At 32.5% G+C, this 19,521-nt stretch overlaps 1 protein-coding gene across 1 annotated transcript in view; it reads left to right on the top strand.

Moving 5' to 3' along the window:
* Positions 1–224: 224 nt before the first annotated feature.
* MEF2C (myocyte enhancer factor 2C) overlaps positions 225–19,521 on the top strand; it is a 120,908-nt gene continuing 101,611 nt past the window's right edge. The window contains 2 exon segments of the mRNA XM_074282121.1: positions 225–382; positions 3,711–3,904. Of these exon segments, the coding sequence (XP_074138222.1) occupies positions 3,851–3,904 (54 nt within the window). The 5' untranslated portion in view covers positions 225–382; positions 3,711–3,850.

A 19,521-nucleotide genomic window follows, 5' to 3' on the forward strand; every position in this document is an offset into this window, starting at 1 on the left:
AGTGGAGAGTTTTGGTTCCCATTTTACACTTCTGGAACAGTTTAGGGAAGGAAGCACCTTTACACCTTTTATTGTTCGTGGTTGCTGACATCATATCCTTCCCTGACCACTCTGTGCGTGTTTCCTGCTATTCTATCAAGATTCTTCTGTGTTGCAGGGAGGGATAAGGAGGGAGGGAGGGAGGGAAAGCGGAGGGGGAAAGGAGAAAGAGAGAGAAAGGAGAGAAAGAGAAAGAAAGCAGAGGGAGAGAATGTAGGAAGGAGAGAAGAAGGAAAGACAGAGAGAAAAGGAGAGATAGAGAAAGAAGGAAGGCAGGAAGGAGAAAAACAGAAAGAGACAGAAATCAGAGATCATGTGCTTGAATATATACAAAAGAAAAGAGGTGGGTAAATAATCTGCAGTATCTGTCCACAACTTTTCTCTACTTGAGTTCAAATCACTCTTCCTTCATCTATCTGCCTATGACAAATCATATAGTGAACAGAAGCCTGCAATAATGAAGTTCCTCTTTTTAGTAAGAAGCCTGATTTTATTTTTCTTATTTTGGGATATGAAAAAATAAAAAGTGCTTCAGACTAGGATGGCAGAATTTTGTTATTTATTTATTGTTATTATTTCTTAGCTATAGTTATCCTATGATCCAAAAATGTCTTTTATATGAAAAATTATTTCGGCAAAACTTTTCAAATTATTTTAAGCTTTTTACAAATTATTCAGCTTCTGAATTAATAGGAGATTCAATTGGAGTTGGCTATTCTGATAGCTTTTATTTTCATATAATTTTTTTTAATTTTGCAAATTGAAGAGGCAGTATAGTCATCTGTCCGTTCCTGTCCAATTTAATATGCTTGAAATAATATATTTACATTAATTTAAACATAAGACTTAGACTCAGAGAAGTAGTTGTGTAACTAAAACAGGTGGTAGATAATTGTTGACCTTTCTAATTCATCACATTCTCACTGACAACCTTGGAATGTGGCGACCCATGAATCAGATGTTCTAAACCACACACTTCAAAACGGACACACATTGCTGGGTCCAAAGAGCTACTGGTTATATCCTCTTTGCCACATTATCACTTATATACATGATTGCATTAAAGAAATTTCAAAATAAGTTTAAAGTAGATACTAGAAAGATAATACAAAAGGAAACTATACTTATATTTTATGTTTCAGGAAACACACATTTTTATGGGGGAAAGATGAGTTTCATTTCTTGAAAATTAAACTTATTTCTCCTAGAGCTACCTACAAATAATGTACAACATATTTTTGATGAGGAAAATATCTCAAATAATATTTTCATCTAGAAAAATATTTTGAAATATATATTTTAATAATAATGGTTCAATTTTTTAAAAAAATATCTCTTCTTCTGGGCTGTTTGGAAAATGTCTCCTGTTTAAAATATTGGTGTGAAACATATGGTCGATATGGGAGGGGCTCTTCATAACTTGGGTTCATCAAGAGCTGCCTATGTTAGTCTTGGAAGACTTTCAGAGCCCTGATGCTTCTCTCCTCATTCAGTTTCAAAATCTTGATCTGTAAAGGAGCTTTCATTCTCACTAACCCTGTCACCACCACTCTAATCTGTCCACCCTGACCTTCCACCTTGAAGTGAAAAAGAGCTTAGACATGCGTAGGGCTGTAAGCCGATAGTGCCACTGGCTTCAGTTGAATGAAAGGAAGGGAAATTGTTGTATGTGCGTTTGTTGTGGATTCGTGTGTTGGAAAGCCTGTTAGTTTCTTTTGGTTCTTGCATGTGTTTGGAAAATACTATTCTAACTTGCTGTTTGTACTTAAGGTAAGACTATAGGAAACATAGGAAAGCAATGCAGTTGACTGATATTTAAGACTTTCTAAAAATAGATGGATATTGAATGTGTGATACAATTATGTTTTGCAGATTTTTACATTATAATGTATAGTTTAATATCTCTAACAGCAAACGTTGGAAGACATTGCTAGCAATAACTATGTCAATATATATGTAATTTTTGTGTCACAAAAAGTTTTTAACTATTTCCATTTCCTAAAGAAACAGTTGTAGCAATAGTTTTTGCTTATCACATCACGGTTTTGATGTTACTCAACCTATATATACTCTGAGCCAAAATCAGGCATGAATTTTCTACAAAGGCATTTAGCAAAAGGGAATAGATATTCTTAGTGTCTGAGCACTGTTTAATCCACTAGAACTAATTATATCATAATAGCTATTGCAATTAGCTGATCATAAAAAAAAAAAATTTAGACGTTCATTCAAGGTGATAAAGTATTTAACAGTTAATGCAAAGAAATCAAAAGGTAACTGAATATCAGAATAAATGTATAACAGCTTTTCTGCTCCAATAATTTTGAATTGGAGCCAAATAATAGATTAAATAGCCAGGACATTGGCTTAATGTTACATAACATATTGTAGGAATTTATCAGCTTGGTTGTCAGAACAGCAAGTAAAAATAAACAGGGAAATTCCAAGCCATGTGTAAAATAGTTAAATATTCCATATGAAAATACATAGAATTAGGAAATGTATTGTCCCTACATAGAGAGTCTAGTATGAAGGGTTTCTTTTCTTTTTTTGCTTTCACATTTTGTGAAGCCTCGGTTTCTGAAATAAAAAACTTAAGGAAAAAAGCATTAAAATACAAAGGAATATGCAGATTCATAAGGTTCTATTTTGCTTGATTTTCTTAAACTTATTATTATATTTTCTTTGACTTTTCATTTTTTTCTAAAGATTTAGCAAGCTTCTAAAAGTAATCTTTTATAAAGTTGTTGTCATGCACTATTTTGGCCTCTTAACCAGTAGATTCATGATTTTGTTAACATGTAAATAAAATAACAAATATACCAGCATTTTCATTTACATCACTTTTATTACTGACTATTGTTTCCTTTTTTTCAGTTGATTTCATAAGTGATAGAAGATTTCTTCAATATAAAACAAACATTGGTACTCAGGGAGGATTTTTTTAAACATGTGCAATAAATAATTGATACATTTAAATATGTATCAATGTAACATATTTTGGAAAGTCGAAGTATCATCATTGACATAACCCATGTTGTATTTTCTGATATTTGCATAGAAATGTTGTATGGGAGTTTTTGTTTGTGTATGTGATTTTTTAAAAAATGAGATTAAAGTATTTAGATTTAAACTAGTTGACATTTCCATATATCAAATGCCACTTTAATAATGGTCCATCCTATTTGCATAACTAGGGACGTTATCACCTCTGCTGTCAAAACACAAGATTGTTTTCTCTTCAGAAATGAATTAGCTGGCCTACTTAGCATACTCAGGTATAGAAAGGTTCATTAACTCTCTGATTTAGGTACTTTGTCATGTTATAATAGTGAATAATAAAAAAGAGACACCTAATTCCATAAAAAACATTAAGAAACACTTTGGAAGAGATATTATTGAAATATCAGGCTTTAAAGCATAGTTTTCATAATTTTAATAACTTATTAAATTAATTATGAGATAATTTTAATTATAAAAACAAACTGTTCATAGTTAATATACCTTTATATATGATATATGATACAACTTTAATAAATACTTGTTTTAATTTATTTGTACAATTCCAAAATTATCTCATTGATAAAAATAAGATACAACTTTATGAATCTAGCTTGCTTTTTTATTTTATTTTATGATAATTTTTTGTGTGTGTGTTTTATATTTAGCAGGAACGAATGCAGGGATCTGTGAATTGAGTAGTGCAAGTGCTGAAGAAGGAGGTTTGTTTGGAGGAAACGAGAAAGAGAAAGAAAAGAGAAGGAAAAAATACATAATTTTAGGAACGAGAGAGAGAAGAAAAACGGGGACTATGGGGAGAAAAAAGATTCAGATCACGAGGATTATGGATGAACGTAACAGACAGGTAAGTAACTTGAAATTTTATTTGCATTATTGCTTCTATTGGATTGTTTGCTTTTTCCTCAAGAGTTTTCAAAGTGTTGAGAATATTTTGAACTTAAATTGCTGTGTCCTTAAATCTAATATAAGAAAAAATGCTCCCATATTGATTGGAGTCATATATATAATGTTATATTTTTATGATGAGCTTTTTAAATTCATTCTCTGTATACTTAGGAAAATACAAGACAACTGGATCATTTGATTAAAAAAAATAAACTTTGTACTTCAATGTGGATTTCAAACGGGCATAGTACTCTGAAGCACATGTTTTACTTAATAATCAAGAGTTAATAAGCATAATATTGTTAGATTTCATGCATCATCCAACAAAGATCCTCTTATATTGTTAGGAAGCTGATTTGCCATGATTGTAAATGTAATGGTTTGTAAATTGACAACTAGCCTCCATAAAGCTATATTCATTCTATTCACTAGAAAGTTGACTAGAGACTGGATTCAAGAATAACATCTTAGCGTTTCACTGCTTAATAAAAATGTATATTTTGGTAACTTAAACTATACAGAGAAAAAATGTGCACACACATATAATACATGTCAGTTAAATTAAGAATGTATAAAAGGAAGAAAGTTCTAAGTACTCAGTAATTGTATCTATATGACTAAGGATAACTTACTCTGACTGCTCTCTGTATCCAAATAGAGTACTTAAAGACTTCAATGATGATGTTTTTTGTAATATAAAAATCTAAATGTACTTCAATTTTCAAGTCAATAATATGTTTAGTAAGTCAGGAATGTGAGGGATATAAAATTGTGTTGTGTATAATCCCAGACTGCAGTGAGTTAACAAAATAGGAAGGGAGATAAGATTTGACTGTAGAGCAGTTAAATTTTCTAAATGGGTAAGGATAAATGTAGTGCCCTCTTAAACTTTCCAGTACTAAATGGGAAAGAATCATTCTTGAGAATGAATCCTATGCTGGTATTATGCCATAGAGTAAGCTTTGTATGGTGTCAAGAATACTGGATCTAGACTTAGCAGGCCTATGTTTAGGCCCTGTTGCTTTCTGTGGGACATTGGCCAAGTCACTTAATTTTTCTGGATTTCAGTTTCCTAATTTGTAAAATAAATTTGATGGATGATAATTCCCTATGTTCCTTCTAGTTCTAAATCCATTCTCCTATATTTCAATTTTGTCTAAGCACTGGAACTCTCAGAGGAATCATGGACTGTGGATGGAGCAGGATAGATCTGCTGTAGCAAAGCTATAGTTTCAGTAAGGGAAGCTGATAGTATATTGTTTACTTTTGGATGTCAATGGGGCAGCTAGACAGTGTAGTGGATAGAGCATCAGCCCTGGAGTCCAGAGAACCTGAATTTAAAACTGTACTGAGAACTTGACATTCTTAACTGTGGAATCCTGGGCAAGTCATTTAACCCTGACAATCATGACCAAAAAATTATAATAATAATTAAAAATGTATTTACCTTTGTCATTTTTTAAAATTTTAAATTTTTTTCAGTTTTCAAATTTGCTTTTCACTAAATTGTTCATGCTTTAGTGTATGTACAACTTATGCTATTTGTGGTAGAAAATTAAGTTTAAAAGATAAATGGTGTTATGGTTTATGATAGATATATTCTATCTATAATATATCTATTTAGCTAAAATATATAGAATATATTTTCCCTTTAAGTTGTTTATTGCTATTGATTATTCCAAAAATCAACAATTCTATCTATCAAGTTTGTTTTAATTAATTATTTGGAATTAAAATTAAAATGAAATATTGATTAGTATTTATCAATAACACTTTGGACTCTGCACATTTGTTTAAATTGTTCTGAATTAATATAATAAAAATAGGAACTGTCCCTTTGATTTTACTGGCATAAAGAATTCCCAGATGAAGAAACTTTATCCAGCAATACAAATGGGAACTTCTGTGACACTTAAAGCCTAACAGGGTCTCCAGGGTCACAGAGTCATTGTATGTCAAAGGCAAGATTTGAATCCATGCCTGATTGATTTTCTATCTACTCTGCCAAGCAATCACTAATAATGAGAGGTAATTTTTAGAATAATAAAATTAACTTTAAAAGTTCCATTTAATAAAAAGAGAAGACAAATCTCATGGAAACCTCTGACATTCGTGACCTTTAAATAATTCTTATAAAGAAAACACTATAATATTCAAACAGGGATGCAAAAATTTCAGTACTATCCTTTGGATGATCTAGTCACTGAAAAATCTTTCCTGGTTTAAATATAGTCGCAACTATAGATGTTTATGTCATTTTTAGCCATAATATTGAAAATTAGTAAAGTAAAAATGCACTTAAATTTTGTGTCAAGCTTTTGTTGGGAAAATGGTATGTGTTTTGTATTGTTTTTAGAAGCTAACTAATACTTATAGAACATATTCTAAAGAATATTTTTCCTGCTTGCTTTTAAGGAAAGGACAATAGACTTAAATTTGATATTAATAAATTAAATAAAAAAGAGAACAGAGTAATATCAGCCCTCCAATAATGTGTGTTCTGGTGAGGAGGCTAACCTTTTCTTTAATAAAGAGGCTTCTTACACATTGGTATCTTATATATCTTATACCTAATATTTGGTTGTCAACTTTTCTTCCATGGAAATGATCATGAGCCACTTGAAAAAGGCTAAAAGGATAGGACTCATAAGATCTCATTAAAATACAAGGCAACTACTGCTATGCATAATGTCATGTCATGAAGACCTTTGTCTCCTTTAAACTATGTGTTAATACATTGTAAGGTAAAGGAAGGTATTATTAATATTGTCATTTCTTTCAAATCTTCCTCTTCCCAATGAGCTCTACAATGGATTGTCCCAATGGAAACTTAACTGCCATGTTTTCTTAAAAGTGATATTAGGAATACTCAGAAAATGAATATTCAGAAAATTCTCTAGATACACATGTATAAAAGTGTTTTCTTAACCAGTATTAAGAAATATAGGCATTAAGGGGACACAAAATTTTGAGGTAAAATTTGAAGTTTTTTTTAAAAAGTAGCTGTTTTAGAATGTAGTACAATTAAATATTTTAAAATATACATTACCAGATACACTTTAACAGTAGAGATACTATATAGCTATAAGTCTAAAATATTTCATAAATCTCCTTTAGTAAAATAAATATTTTATGTATTATAAATAACATAGGAAATTTAGCTAAAGGTATCAGTTATTAAACATTTTTATTAATTTCTAACCTGAATAAAATTATTTTCTTCAGTTTATACTTTAACAAGTATACTTTAAATTATCTGAGGTAGCTTGATACATAGGACAGGTAGGTGGTCTAATAGAGTACTAAGCCTTCTATCAGGAAGATTCAACTTCCCCAGTTCTACTCTGAATTCAGATACTTACTAGCTATGTGACCCTGGGCAAGTCACTTTATCCTGTTTTCTCAGTTTCCTCATTTGTAAAATGAGCTGGAGCAGGAAATAGCAAACAACTCCAGCATCTTTGCCAAGAAAATCCCAAATAGTGTTATAAAGAATCAGAGGCAGCTAGGTGGCACAGTGGATAGAACACCAGCCCTGAACTCAGGAGTACCTGAGTTCAAATCAGACACTTAACACTTCCTGGCTGTGTGATCCTGGGCAGGTCACTTAATCCCAATTGCCTCATCAAACACACACACACACACACACACACACACACACACACACACACACACACACAGAATCAGACACAACTGAAAAATGACTGGACAACAAAGTATGGTACAGTGGAAAAAGTATAACACTAAAGTTAGAAGAACAGAGTTCAAATCCTTTATTTTGAATTTCTGTGTGACAATTCACTTGAGTCCTCTGGGGCATCAGTTTTCTGAGCCCTGTACTTCATTTTAAGGGATAGACTAGAGCCTATTGAGTTCAAGAGGGAGAATGGACTAATGGAAGGAAGAGCTCTAAGGACTTATTAGGGAGTTTAGGAATGGGCAAAAGGGTAGAGAAATGATAATAGAATCAAAGAATGTTGGTTTCACTGGAGGTTTGTGGATAATGGTGGAAAGATTATGTAGAATTATTATAGGGAAGCAGATGGGGAAGCAGATGGTCTGTTGGATGAGTGGGAAGGGGTATCTTTCTACAAGACTTTTGGGCCCTGACTTTAAACTTACTGTAATGAATAGAACATTTTGCACACACACAAACTTATCAAAAGCTTACCAACTATGTACTCAGAGAGATTTCAATTCAGAAGTGTAACAAGGAATTTTTATACTTGGGGCAAGCAGAACTAAAAGTACCCTCAAGTACCCTCAGTTTCTGGAATCTGGGGAAGAAGATGTAGATAACACTGTTCCCATTCCCACCTCACAGAACATATAGAGATTCCAAGATACTATGACGCTACTGATGTGAAGGGAAACTGACCATCCTGCCTTCCAAGAAATGAAGCTTTTTGGTAGTTATCTATTTAAATTAATAATTTCTTTAAAATTAAGTGCTAAATTCAGTTATTTCTTCACACTTGTCATTCAAATAACCCAGACGAGTTGGAAGAGTTAGGCAGGTTTAAGAGAAGAAATGATTACTCTTATAGCAGAGAGACAGAAGATTTTGAAGAGAGGCAAGACTGAAATGGGACTTGAGATGTTCCACACCCCCCACACACACACACACTCATACACACCTATAATAATGTACTATATCAGAATTGGAAGGAACCTTAAGAATCAATTATTGATTTTACAGAAGAGGAAAAGTCAACTCAAGGGAAAGGAAGTAATTTTCAAATTTATGGAGAAAGGCACCTTCAACTCAGTCAGTTTGTGGCTAGGCTGAGAAAGAGTGAAATGAAGCACAGATTTCATAGTTTGAGACTGTTAGAGCTGAACTTTTCCCAACACTTTTATTTGACATAGAAGGAAACAGAGACCCATCATTAATTTCAGAACAGTGACTAGGGGGCAGCTAGGTGGTGCAATGGATAGCCCTGAAGTCAGGAGGACCTGAGTCCAAATCTAACCTCAAACACTTAACACTGTCTAGCTGTGTGACCCTAGGCAAGTCACTTAACTTCAATAGCCTCAGAGGAAAAAAAAAGAAGTACTTTGACTAGGATGTAGTCCTCTTGGCACCCAATTCATCATTTTCAATAAATTCACTGAAATGTTTTGTCTCCTTTGAAGATATGGTCATTAATTTAGATTTGTTGATTTGTGAGTAAGTCTTCATGATCTTATTTGAAATTTTCTTGGCAAAGACACTGGAATGTTTATGATTTTCTTCTCCAGGTCATTTTACAGATAAGGAAACTGAGGCAATCAGGATAAAATGACTTATCCAGGTACATATCTGAGGCCAGATTTGAAGATAAGTCTTCCTAACTCCAAGCTCAACTTCAACCAAGATTTACTTACTGTGCCACTTAGCTATTGGTCTAGATCCATTTATTGCCATAACAGAACCAGTAATGAAGACAGTGATTGCTTTTAGATTCGTCAAGGTATACTTTGATTTCAAGCACCATCAAACTCTTCTTCTCTCCCCTCCCCATTAATATTTAAGGAACTTGAAAGATCAAAACTTGGAAAGGAAAGAGTGTTGGAGAAGGGGAATTTAAGGGGTGACTCCCCCCTTCATACTGTCCAGCCTTAATTTTCCACAACCAACTGTCTCCTCTATGCTGGCCAGCTATGATGAGAAGGGGAAAAGAACTACCAAGCAGGAGATGTATCATATTCCCAGGGAACCCTCCACCTAACAGGGTATAGGATCCCTATAGCACCTTCTTTTACTTCCTTACAGGACAACCTGTGCTTGAAACCTAGGTCTCCTCCCAGATCCTTTGGGTTTTATAAAAATTTGAGATGCCAGAGAAGGAGATAACATAGGTCAAATTCATAGCCTTTCTTTATGTCATGAACTCTTAGTATGATGAATGGATTCCTTGGGGGGGAAAAATGTTCTTAAATAAAATGTAGAATTTTACACAAAAAAAAATAAAAATATGTTAAAAGTTATCAAAATACTTTCCCAAAAAGTTCACAAACACTAGATCAACACCCTTCCAAAGAAAAGTCAAAAGACCCTGAAGCAGAGAGATGCAGGGAAAACATCAGAAGTATCCTCTTCCTTTTTTCTGCCTTGTTTCAAAGCTGTTGAGGCCCCTTTTCCATTAGCTGAGAACAGGCGGATGGCTATTCCTTCAGTGTTTAGGTGACACTGTGAGGCCAGCTGCTGTTTGAGTTACTGAAGAAACTGGCTTTCTGGAAAAGGAAAGAGGAAATGGTCAATTAGAGATAGGCTCTCTATCCTAGCCCCAGCCTGACACAGAGGTTGGATTTTACCAGGTCCAGTTTTAGGCAGATCAAAGAATCTATCCAATCCTTAATCTCTCAGTGAAATCCTACTCTCTATCTCCATTTAAAAATTCTTCTTTTGCATATTCTACCAAGCCAAAACTGCATTTTACTACTAAATTCTGCCCCTTCCTCCTCCTTAGAGGAGCACAATTGCTATCACCTGTCCTTTAAATCTCCTGTCCCAAGGTAGATTTCATCTCCCTTGGACAATTTCCAGCCCTGGGTCAAAGTCTCTATCAATCTGCCCTAGTTACCTAACATTTGAGTAGCAAATAGCAAAATTCAGCTTTTTTCAATCTTTAACTCAAAAGAAAAACAAAAGTTAAGTCAAGCCAGCCTCAGTCTTTCTGGTTGGCTTTATGATTTTATTGTTTGAATTATATAGAATACCTGACTTTTAAATGAATTTTATTTTGAGAACGCATGCATTTCACTTGGTTGTCACATCTATCACTGTTTTAAAATTTTTGCTTTTTTAAAATAAGAGATGGTTCTGAAGCAACTGATAGCTTTTTCCCCTAACCTTAAACCAGTTTATATGACTAGTTTGAAAAATTAATTTAATCACATGTACATAAGAAATATTTGATGAAATGAAAAGTTAGTACATAGAAATAAAAGTCGAGAAAGGGCATTTTTATGGGTAGTTCTTATTTTTAAAAATTTAATTCTTAGAAGCAGGTTAACTAATTGTGCATCTTTGGTTAAGTCTTTTTTGTGATTCAGGCTAACTCTCTTAGATTTATCTATCAACTGACAAGTTGTGGTCTACTTAAGTACATGAAAAACCATTGGCAAGAATATACAGATTTTACAGTTATTAAAAGGCAACTTTCCATTTCAGAGAGGAACATGTGAGTCAATGAGGCCTGGACATTGGTTTCTTCACAGTGAAATCAGAAGAGTCTAGATAGACCAAAACTGTTTGAACTGGTTTGAACTGTATAGCAACAAGCAGATAGGCATCTAAATCTATCACTGTTATCTAGTGAAGAAAATTAAAATGATGTCTTGGTGAATTTAGCCTTTCTTTTATGGAAAGAGTCCATTGGGGTCAACTGTTATCAAGAGGGGAAAAAAATAAAATAATAAGACATTTGCAGACTGCTAAGACATGTGGGCAAAACCTTGAGCCTAATAATAGAATTGCTGTTAAGTCCATCAAATAGAATATTTAAGAATAGTTTTCTTTTCCTCCTTCTCTATTTTTTCTCCCTTACATTCTTCATTGAAGACTCAGTAGATAATTGAAAAGCAATAGGAAGAAATTACAAAGTCCAGATAGATAAGTATGGATATAGCTCCTCAGCATTTTTACGTATTGATAATAATTTTTATACTAATAATTTCAATGGTTTCCTAAATAAGTAAAAATATGTTTAGTGGATATCTTTTAAAATTCAAATAAAATGCATATGTTTCAGGATGAAGGGGTAAACATTACTATTTGAAATAGCATAAATTACTAGTATTTTTAAAAAGTTTTCTTCTATATTTTTAGTCAAAGGTCAAATAATGGTCAATAGAAATTAGCTGAATGTTTCATACTTCCATGTTTCCTGATTCTAGTTTCTACATTTTTAGCTTTTTCTTATCACACTGAACATTTTTAAATATTTCAGATTTAAAATTAAATGTAACCTTCATTAAAAATAAAATATTAAATTGTTATGCATGAAAAGGATAGCTATAATATTAGGTTGTAAATTCACATCTTAATCAGATTTCATAAAAAACTGATACTAATATTCCAACTTTTCAGTAGATTAAGTACTTTTATAATATGAATTACTGAAAAATTTTAAGTGTTTTTATAGAATCGTGATAAGCTCTTACTTATGTTACAAAGCAATATATAAAAATATATTCTAATTGCCAAATCCAAATTGAATGCTCATTCTACAAACGTCCATTTCAGTAAGAATGATAATAATGAAAAGAATGTTGAATTTGGAGTCATAAGACTGGATTTCAAATTGTGTCTTCACCATTTATTTCCTGTCTGACCGCTGATTAATCACTAAATCTCTCAACCTCAATTTCCTCATCTATTAAATGGGAGAGTTGGGTAAATATTCTTTAAAGTCTCTTCTGAGTCTAGACCTATGATTCTAAATTGAACCACCCTATGCTGTTTATTTATACAGTAGTAGCCTCTTAAATCTTATGGAGGAACATTTTAACCATGTTGTTTCATTGCAAGCCTTAAAACTTTACTTAGTTACATGGCCTTGAGGAACATTTTTAAGCCCTTTCAATTCTTTTTATTCTCCTTATAGATTTTGATCAATAAATTTCCTTTCAATTGAAACATTCTTTAACTAGTTACAAATGGCAAGGAGAGATTTCATGACATAGTAAATCTCTCTTCTCTGGAAATCTTCAAGCAGAGACTACATTACAACTCATCAGAAGCATTGTAAATGGAATTCATCCTTGTTGTTGAGGTTCAATTTAATTCAGTTTGACAAGAATCTTGTTAATCAAATACCATGTTCAAGTCACTGTATTAGGAGCTGAGGCTACAAAATTTTAAAAAAAAAATAGTTTCTCTTGCCCTCAAGGAGTCTCCAGTGGCTCCTTATATAAACTAGCATGTTTAGATTTTAAAGCCCTACACAATTTTTTCCTAACTTCTCTTTCCAACTTTATTGTTCAGTGCTACCCACACCCCTACCCTGTTATTGTTCAATCATTTCAATTGTGTCCAACTTTCAGACTCATTTGGAGTTCTTCACAAAGATACTGAAGTGGTTGCCATTTCTTTCTTCAACTCATTTACAGTTGAGGAAACTAAAGTCTAAGATTAGGGAGAAAATGCCATCAGTTGTTTTACAAACAGTGACTTGTCCAGGGTCATATATTCAGTAAGCAGCTGAGGTCAAATTTCAATTCATAAAGATGAGTCTTCCTAATTTCAATCCCAGTGTTCTACCCACTGTACTATCTAACTGCCCTGCCCCTCTACCATCCTGCAAAACTAGCCTTCTTTCTTTTTCACACACAGTATCTCATCTCATGTATTTATGTCTTTGCATTGGCTTACCTCTACCTCCCTGAATCTCTCACTTTCTTTAAGACTAAGCTTTGATATTGCCTTCTATATTAAGCTTTTCTTGATGCCTTTTGAGTGTCTTCCCTACCAAACTGTATAACAAGTGTCTAACTACTTTGGATTTATTTGCATTTATGGTTATATTCTCTTTACATGCACTTATTACCTTTCCCATTAGGATATAATCTTTTTGTGAATGAGGATTACTTCATTCATTTGTATACCTAGAGCAAGGCTTAAAAGGACATGTTGGTAGCTTCTGAGGTTTCTTCCAACATTGTAATTCTATGATTGGATGATCCAAAGTTCAAAATAAAAATAGGTGTTGAACTATTTCATCCTTATTTTTTCCTTCAAGAATTAAAATAATAAATTTAAAACAAGAAAAATCCACAAAAGTTATAGAAATCAATCATCTTATTTTACAAATGCAGAAACCAAGATCCAGAGAGGTTAATAATTTGCTCAATTACACAGAGAGTAAATAGACACCAACACAAAGATAGTAAGTGGCAGAATAAGGATTTAAAAGCAGGATCCCTGACTAAATCTATTTCTATTTTCCACTACAGCAAGCTGTCTATTTTAGTATATAATTTACCAGCTTCCAAGAAAGCTCTATTCTATTTTTTTCATTAAGCACCAATGTAAAAATGTTTTAAAAGTAATTTATAATAGTGTAATATGATTTGCCATTGAAATTCATATCCTACTATCATAAAAGGTACCTTATATTCTTTGGAAAATCTATTTTCCAACTGCCATAGCTATAGTTGAAGAATAAATATGGATTTTTAAATGTGCATTTATATCATGTTTAATTTTATTTGCATGCTATATTGCAGTCTGTATTTCTTCATTATTTTTACCCTTTAATAATAATAATAAAAATCATATTGACTATATATTTACAAGAGATGGCTCTTAATTTGAAATAACAATCTGACTCAAGAAATCAGAGTAGTAGACATTTCAACAAATACCACTGTGTTTGGAAACTAGAGCCAGAGACAGCCCTCTCTGCCTTCTGCTTGCAAGGATTGATTTGGAAGGCCCTGAGGGAGAAAAAAAAAAAAAAAAAAAAAAGCTGTATTTAGGAGGTAGAGCTTAAGCTATTGTGGAAAGGAAGAAGTTACATTCTTCCTGTTATGACAGGAAATGCAGACAAATGTGCTTCCTGACCATTTGCTCAGCAGGGAATGAAGCATTCTCTGACCTTTACCTTAGGTACATTTTGACTTGGTTGAGCTAGTAAACATGTTTTTTATGCTCCTCCTCCCCCCAAAAATATTAATCTACTCTTTTAATATTCTTAAGTAATTCTTTCTATATGCAATTATATAGTTAACTCATTGAGTGATATGTGTTTACATTCTGTCCTTTATCAAGAATGAAGAAATTAATGTTTTTAAGATTTTTGTAAAGGATATGTGTCATAATCTGCTTTTTAAAAAAAGAATTAAGCATATTATGTGACATTTTTTAGAATGCACAGTACTCAGAATGTGTGGGAATAGGATAATGTGGATACTAATAAATGTAATAATTTGTAGGTTATTTCACCCATTAACCAGAACATCTGTAAAATATTCCAATTCTCTTATAAAGACAAATGACATACCAAAGATCAGTAGAAACATTAAAAAAAAATCAGAACTTGGATCAATTTGAATAAAAATTCAATTTATTCATTGCACAATTTCATTTATTTACCACCTACTCTATAATTAATATGGTAATATACTTAAAATATGATTAAAAAGCAAACTTTTTCCACTATAAATCTAAATAAAGTTTTTAAGCCTTTAGTTTTATACTGTTTATCATGTTGATGGTTTTAAAATACTTGAAAGTGCTGCTCTTTAGAATTACTATGACATTCTAGCAAATCATGGCTCAATATGCTTGAGGCTATGAAGGACAATAGTCCTATTGGTAACATAACACACTGCTGTCTCATCCTTGTAAATTATGCTGGAGGGTTACAAGCACATGGTAGCAGTCTGCTTAAAGAGTCCCTTAATGCTCTTTAATGAGCCTTTCATTTAATATGGCAGGCCTAGGCGTTGCATAAAGGAGGGCTTGTCTGAAATACCAGTCTGCAAGGGTACTACTTCCTTACACCATGTGTAATCATGAAGGCTTGAGTTAGCAAGCCTTTTAATGGCACACTGAATTAAACAAAATAAAAGCAAAAAGGTGCTTGAAAATAGCTGCGCCAAAAAAAACCAAAAAACAAAACAAAACAAACAAACAAACAAAAAAAAAAAAAAAAACCCTTATGTTCTACCAGAATATAAGAGGGAAAAAAATTCACATTTAACCTAGTACTTCTGATTTGACAATTAGAGATTATCATGCCAAATGTCAGACTCCATCTCTTTACACCTATGTAGTATATTTTAAAAGATGAAGAAAAATCATCTTTATTATTACATCAAATTCTTGGTTTTCTTAATGTGACAATGGGCTGTTCTTAGGGAGTGGAAGTACACACAAATATGTGTACACACTCAACACATAAACACACATTTTCTGAGTCTGTCTTTTCATCTATCAAATAAAGAACTGATCTAGATATATCTAATGACCCTTCTCTCTCTAGAGTTTATATATTAATGATTGCAACTGATTTCAAAATATTTTCAGATGTATTTGAGATAAATCATCTGAAATTAGGACTAGATTATTCTTGACTAAAATGAGGTAGCTGCTATTTTCAAAAGATTAGTCTCTTACATCTGCATTTACTCAGTTAATGAACCTCTCTCAATACTCACATGGATGGCAATAGAGTTCTCCTAAGGTGAAACTGATAATTGAGCAAAGTGGGAATGACTTGAAATGTCCTCTCATTACCCTTTAGGAAATTATAAAGAACTTATCTTTGTTTATAGAACATAATTTATTTTGCATTTTTTGCATTGCTTGTGTTTAATTCACATACTTACTTTATTATTCTTTCAAGGTTATGAGCAGTCTTGTATTTTCTACCAACTAAAATATTTCTTATTTTGTTCAATTTAAACAAACATCCATAAATATAGGACTAACGTCTGCCCACTGGTACATGCATGTGGTTCCCATTGGCTTCTTTGGGAATCTTCTGAGCATCTGAGGGCAATGTCTGCTATTGAATCCACATAAAATTGGCTTTGGTTTGTGGTTGGAACCTAGAAACCATCTTGCTCCCAAATTTAATATTTTTTCTTAAGCATAAAAAATCAAGTCTTGCATTCATTGATGAATATTTTATTTAATTCAACTTCAGCAGTCATAAACCATCCCTAAATATTAGTGTCTATAAAAATATAGTACAGATTAATATATTAATGTGTATAAATATATATAACAGATATTCAGTAAACATTTATTGAATAAAATAAATGAAGAATGTATTATGTTACTATGTTTTCAACCACAATACACTTAATAGAGAGAGACAACATAAATAGAAAGACTAGTGAATTTTGATGAATATATTCTATTCCTAGCTATTCTAGTGACTCATTATGTGACCTTGGACAAAGAATTTCACATCTTTATTTCCAGCTCATCATCTGTGAAGTGGGAATGATAAACTGTGCCTATCAATTACCTCAAGGTGATAGTGTCAAGTTTTGTGAGATAATATATTGGAAAGACTGAAATTCCTAGAATAAAATCCCTGTGCAAAGTCAAAAGTATCAACAAAAAAGTAGTGTTGTGATAATTATTATATGCTCCATTTCTAATACCAAAACCACATAAAAAAATGGACAATTTCAATTTTTCTTATGTTCCCCATTGCAGCTGACAAACAGTTATATTAGAAATTACAGTTGAAAAAATGAACAAGTTGCTTTTCCCTCTCATTGGGAGAAAAGCTTTCAAATTATACAACCTAAACATGCTGTGTAAGAAATTTCTATTTATTGCTTCATTCTTGAGTCCAGAGAATGTATAATTAATCAGGCTTATTTACTCTAGATAGCTCAAATTTGCCTATTTGCTATTTTAATGTCCTTTTCCTGCCATGCTTTGTCACAACTGTGTAGTCTTGATCACATTATACTTCAAAAGATCTGCAATTTCACTGAGTGCTTACTTCATTGACACAAATCACAACTGCACTCTATTTTATTAGTTCTTCTGCATGAGTTGTTATAGGACAGCTAGGTGGCATAGTAAATAGAGTGCCAGGCTTTGAAGCAGGAAGACTCATCTCAGCATATGTAGTCCCTAAGCAAGTCACTTAACCCTATTTGCCTCAGTTTCCTCATCTGTAAAATGAGCTAGAGAAGGAAATGGCAAATCACTGTTGTACCTTTGTCAAGAAAACCTTAAATAGGGCCATGAAGTGCCAAATACAACTGGAATGATTGAACAAGTTGTTGTATTTTTTAAGTCATCACCTGATAGATAACCTTTAAATGATGAGTCTTTCTGGATTTAGGTGATCTAGTTCTCCAATGATAGACATATAGTCTCAGTTTCTTATGAGTCTCATTTTTTAAATGTTTTCAGATTGCTAGGACCTGCATGACTAAATTGAATACAACCTTTGAGAACTGAGTCATCTCCAGTTCACGATAAGGAATTAGAGTAGGATTTTAATGAGCTTTATTATACAAAGCAAAAATACAGAACTTCTCAGATCTCTATTTTTCCAACTATTCTCTGGCAAAAGAGTTTATGATGGACAGTCATCTTCAGGACTCTAGAGAAAGTGATTTACATTTGGAAAAGTCAAGGATTTTGAGGTGATTTTGATGAGATATACATATATCTCTCATCAAAATCACCTCAAAAATATATATATATCATCAAAATCACCTGTATATATATATATATATATATATATATATATATATATATATATATATATATATATATATATATATATATATACACACACAAGGTCAATCAATACAAAGTTGGAATAAAACTTACAAAAGGGGTCAGAAAAGTTGGTTGATTTGATTCATACTTTCATACTTCATCTCATATTAAAATAACTAGAAATTTTAAAGCAGTGTGTCATGTAATCCTAGAACCCTAGAACTGAGAATTTAAGGATCATGATGTAATTTTTTTTTACCTATTCTAAGAATCCTTTTCTATAACCACTGACATCCTGCACTGAAATAAAGCATCGATCTAAGAAAAGTTTGAATACTTAACTTTGATAAATATATATATTAACTTCACAGGAAAGAAAATGAGAAGGCAGCTAGGTGGTACAATAGATAGAATGCTGGCCCTGGAGTTAGGAGGATATAAGTTCATATAGGCCTCAGATACTTACTGACTTTGTGACTCTCGGCAAGTCACTTTACCCTGATTATCTCAGTTTCCTCAACTGTAAAATGAGCTGCAGAAGGATGTGGAAAACCACTGAAAACCAAGAAAACTGAATGCTGAATGCTGAAAATGGCCTGATTATGAGAGATTACAGTGATTTTATGACTTTCGGTGATTGCATTACTATACCATTAATGAAACTTAAGGTTGTGTTCTCCTTTTTACATGATTTTCATATTTTTGACTTCATATAAAACTTATGTTCAGATCTTTCATCATTATCATCACTATTATTTATGTGCCAGGCATTGTGCAAAATACTTTACAAATATTATCACATTTGATTCTCACAACAACCCTGGGAGGTAGGTGCTATTATAATTCTCGCTTTACAGATGATGAAATTGAGACAGACAGATATTTAATGGCTTGTCCAAGATCACAAGTTAGTAAATGTTGGAGGCTGGATTCTGATCTTCCTAACTCCAGGCCCAGAACTCTGCACCAAAATCTTGCTACTCTAGATGTCTCCTAACATTTTTAGGGGAGTTGTTAAAGTGAAACTATTATAATCTATCATATTTTTTAATCCACAAGAACATTGTAAGAGGGTCTGTGAATTACCTTGTACTTTAAAACCCAAACTTAACAAAGAAATTTTTTAAGTTTGTAACTTCATTTTCCCCCTTGATTGTGATTGTTTAAGGACAGAACTTTTTTCCCTGATCTGTCTCTCTCTTTTTTGGTTGTTTTTGCTGAGGCAATTTGCTGAGGCAAAGTGACTTGCCCAAATAACACAGCTAGAAGTGTTAAGTGGTAAGAAAAATAAACTTTTCAAAATTCTAGGATTCATATCAGACTTTGCAAGTTTCAGGATGACCTGGAATTGTTTTTCCTAAGATTTCTGTTGATTGTACAACCTCTGT

Source organism: Sminthopsis crassicaudata, chromosome 1 (genome assembly GCF_048593235.1).
Source record: "Sminthopsis crassicaudata isolate SCR6 chromosome 1, ASM4859323v1, whole genome shotgun sequence".
Lineage (NCBI taxonomy): Eukaryota > Metazoa > Chordata > Mammalia > Dasyuromorphia > Dasyuridae > Sminthopsis > Sminthopsis crassicaudata.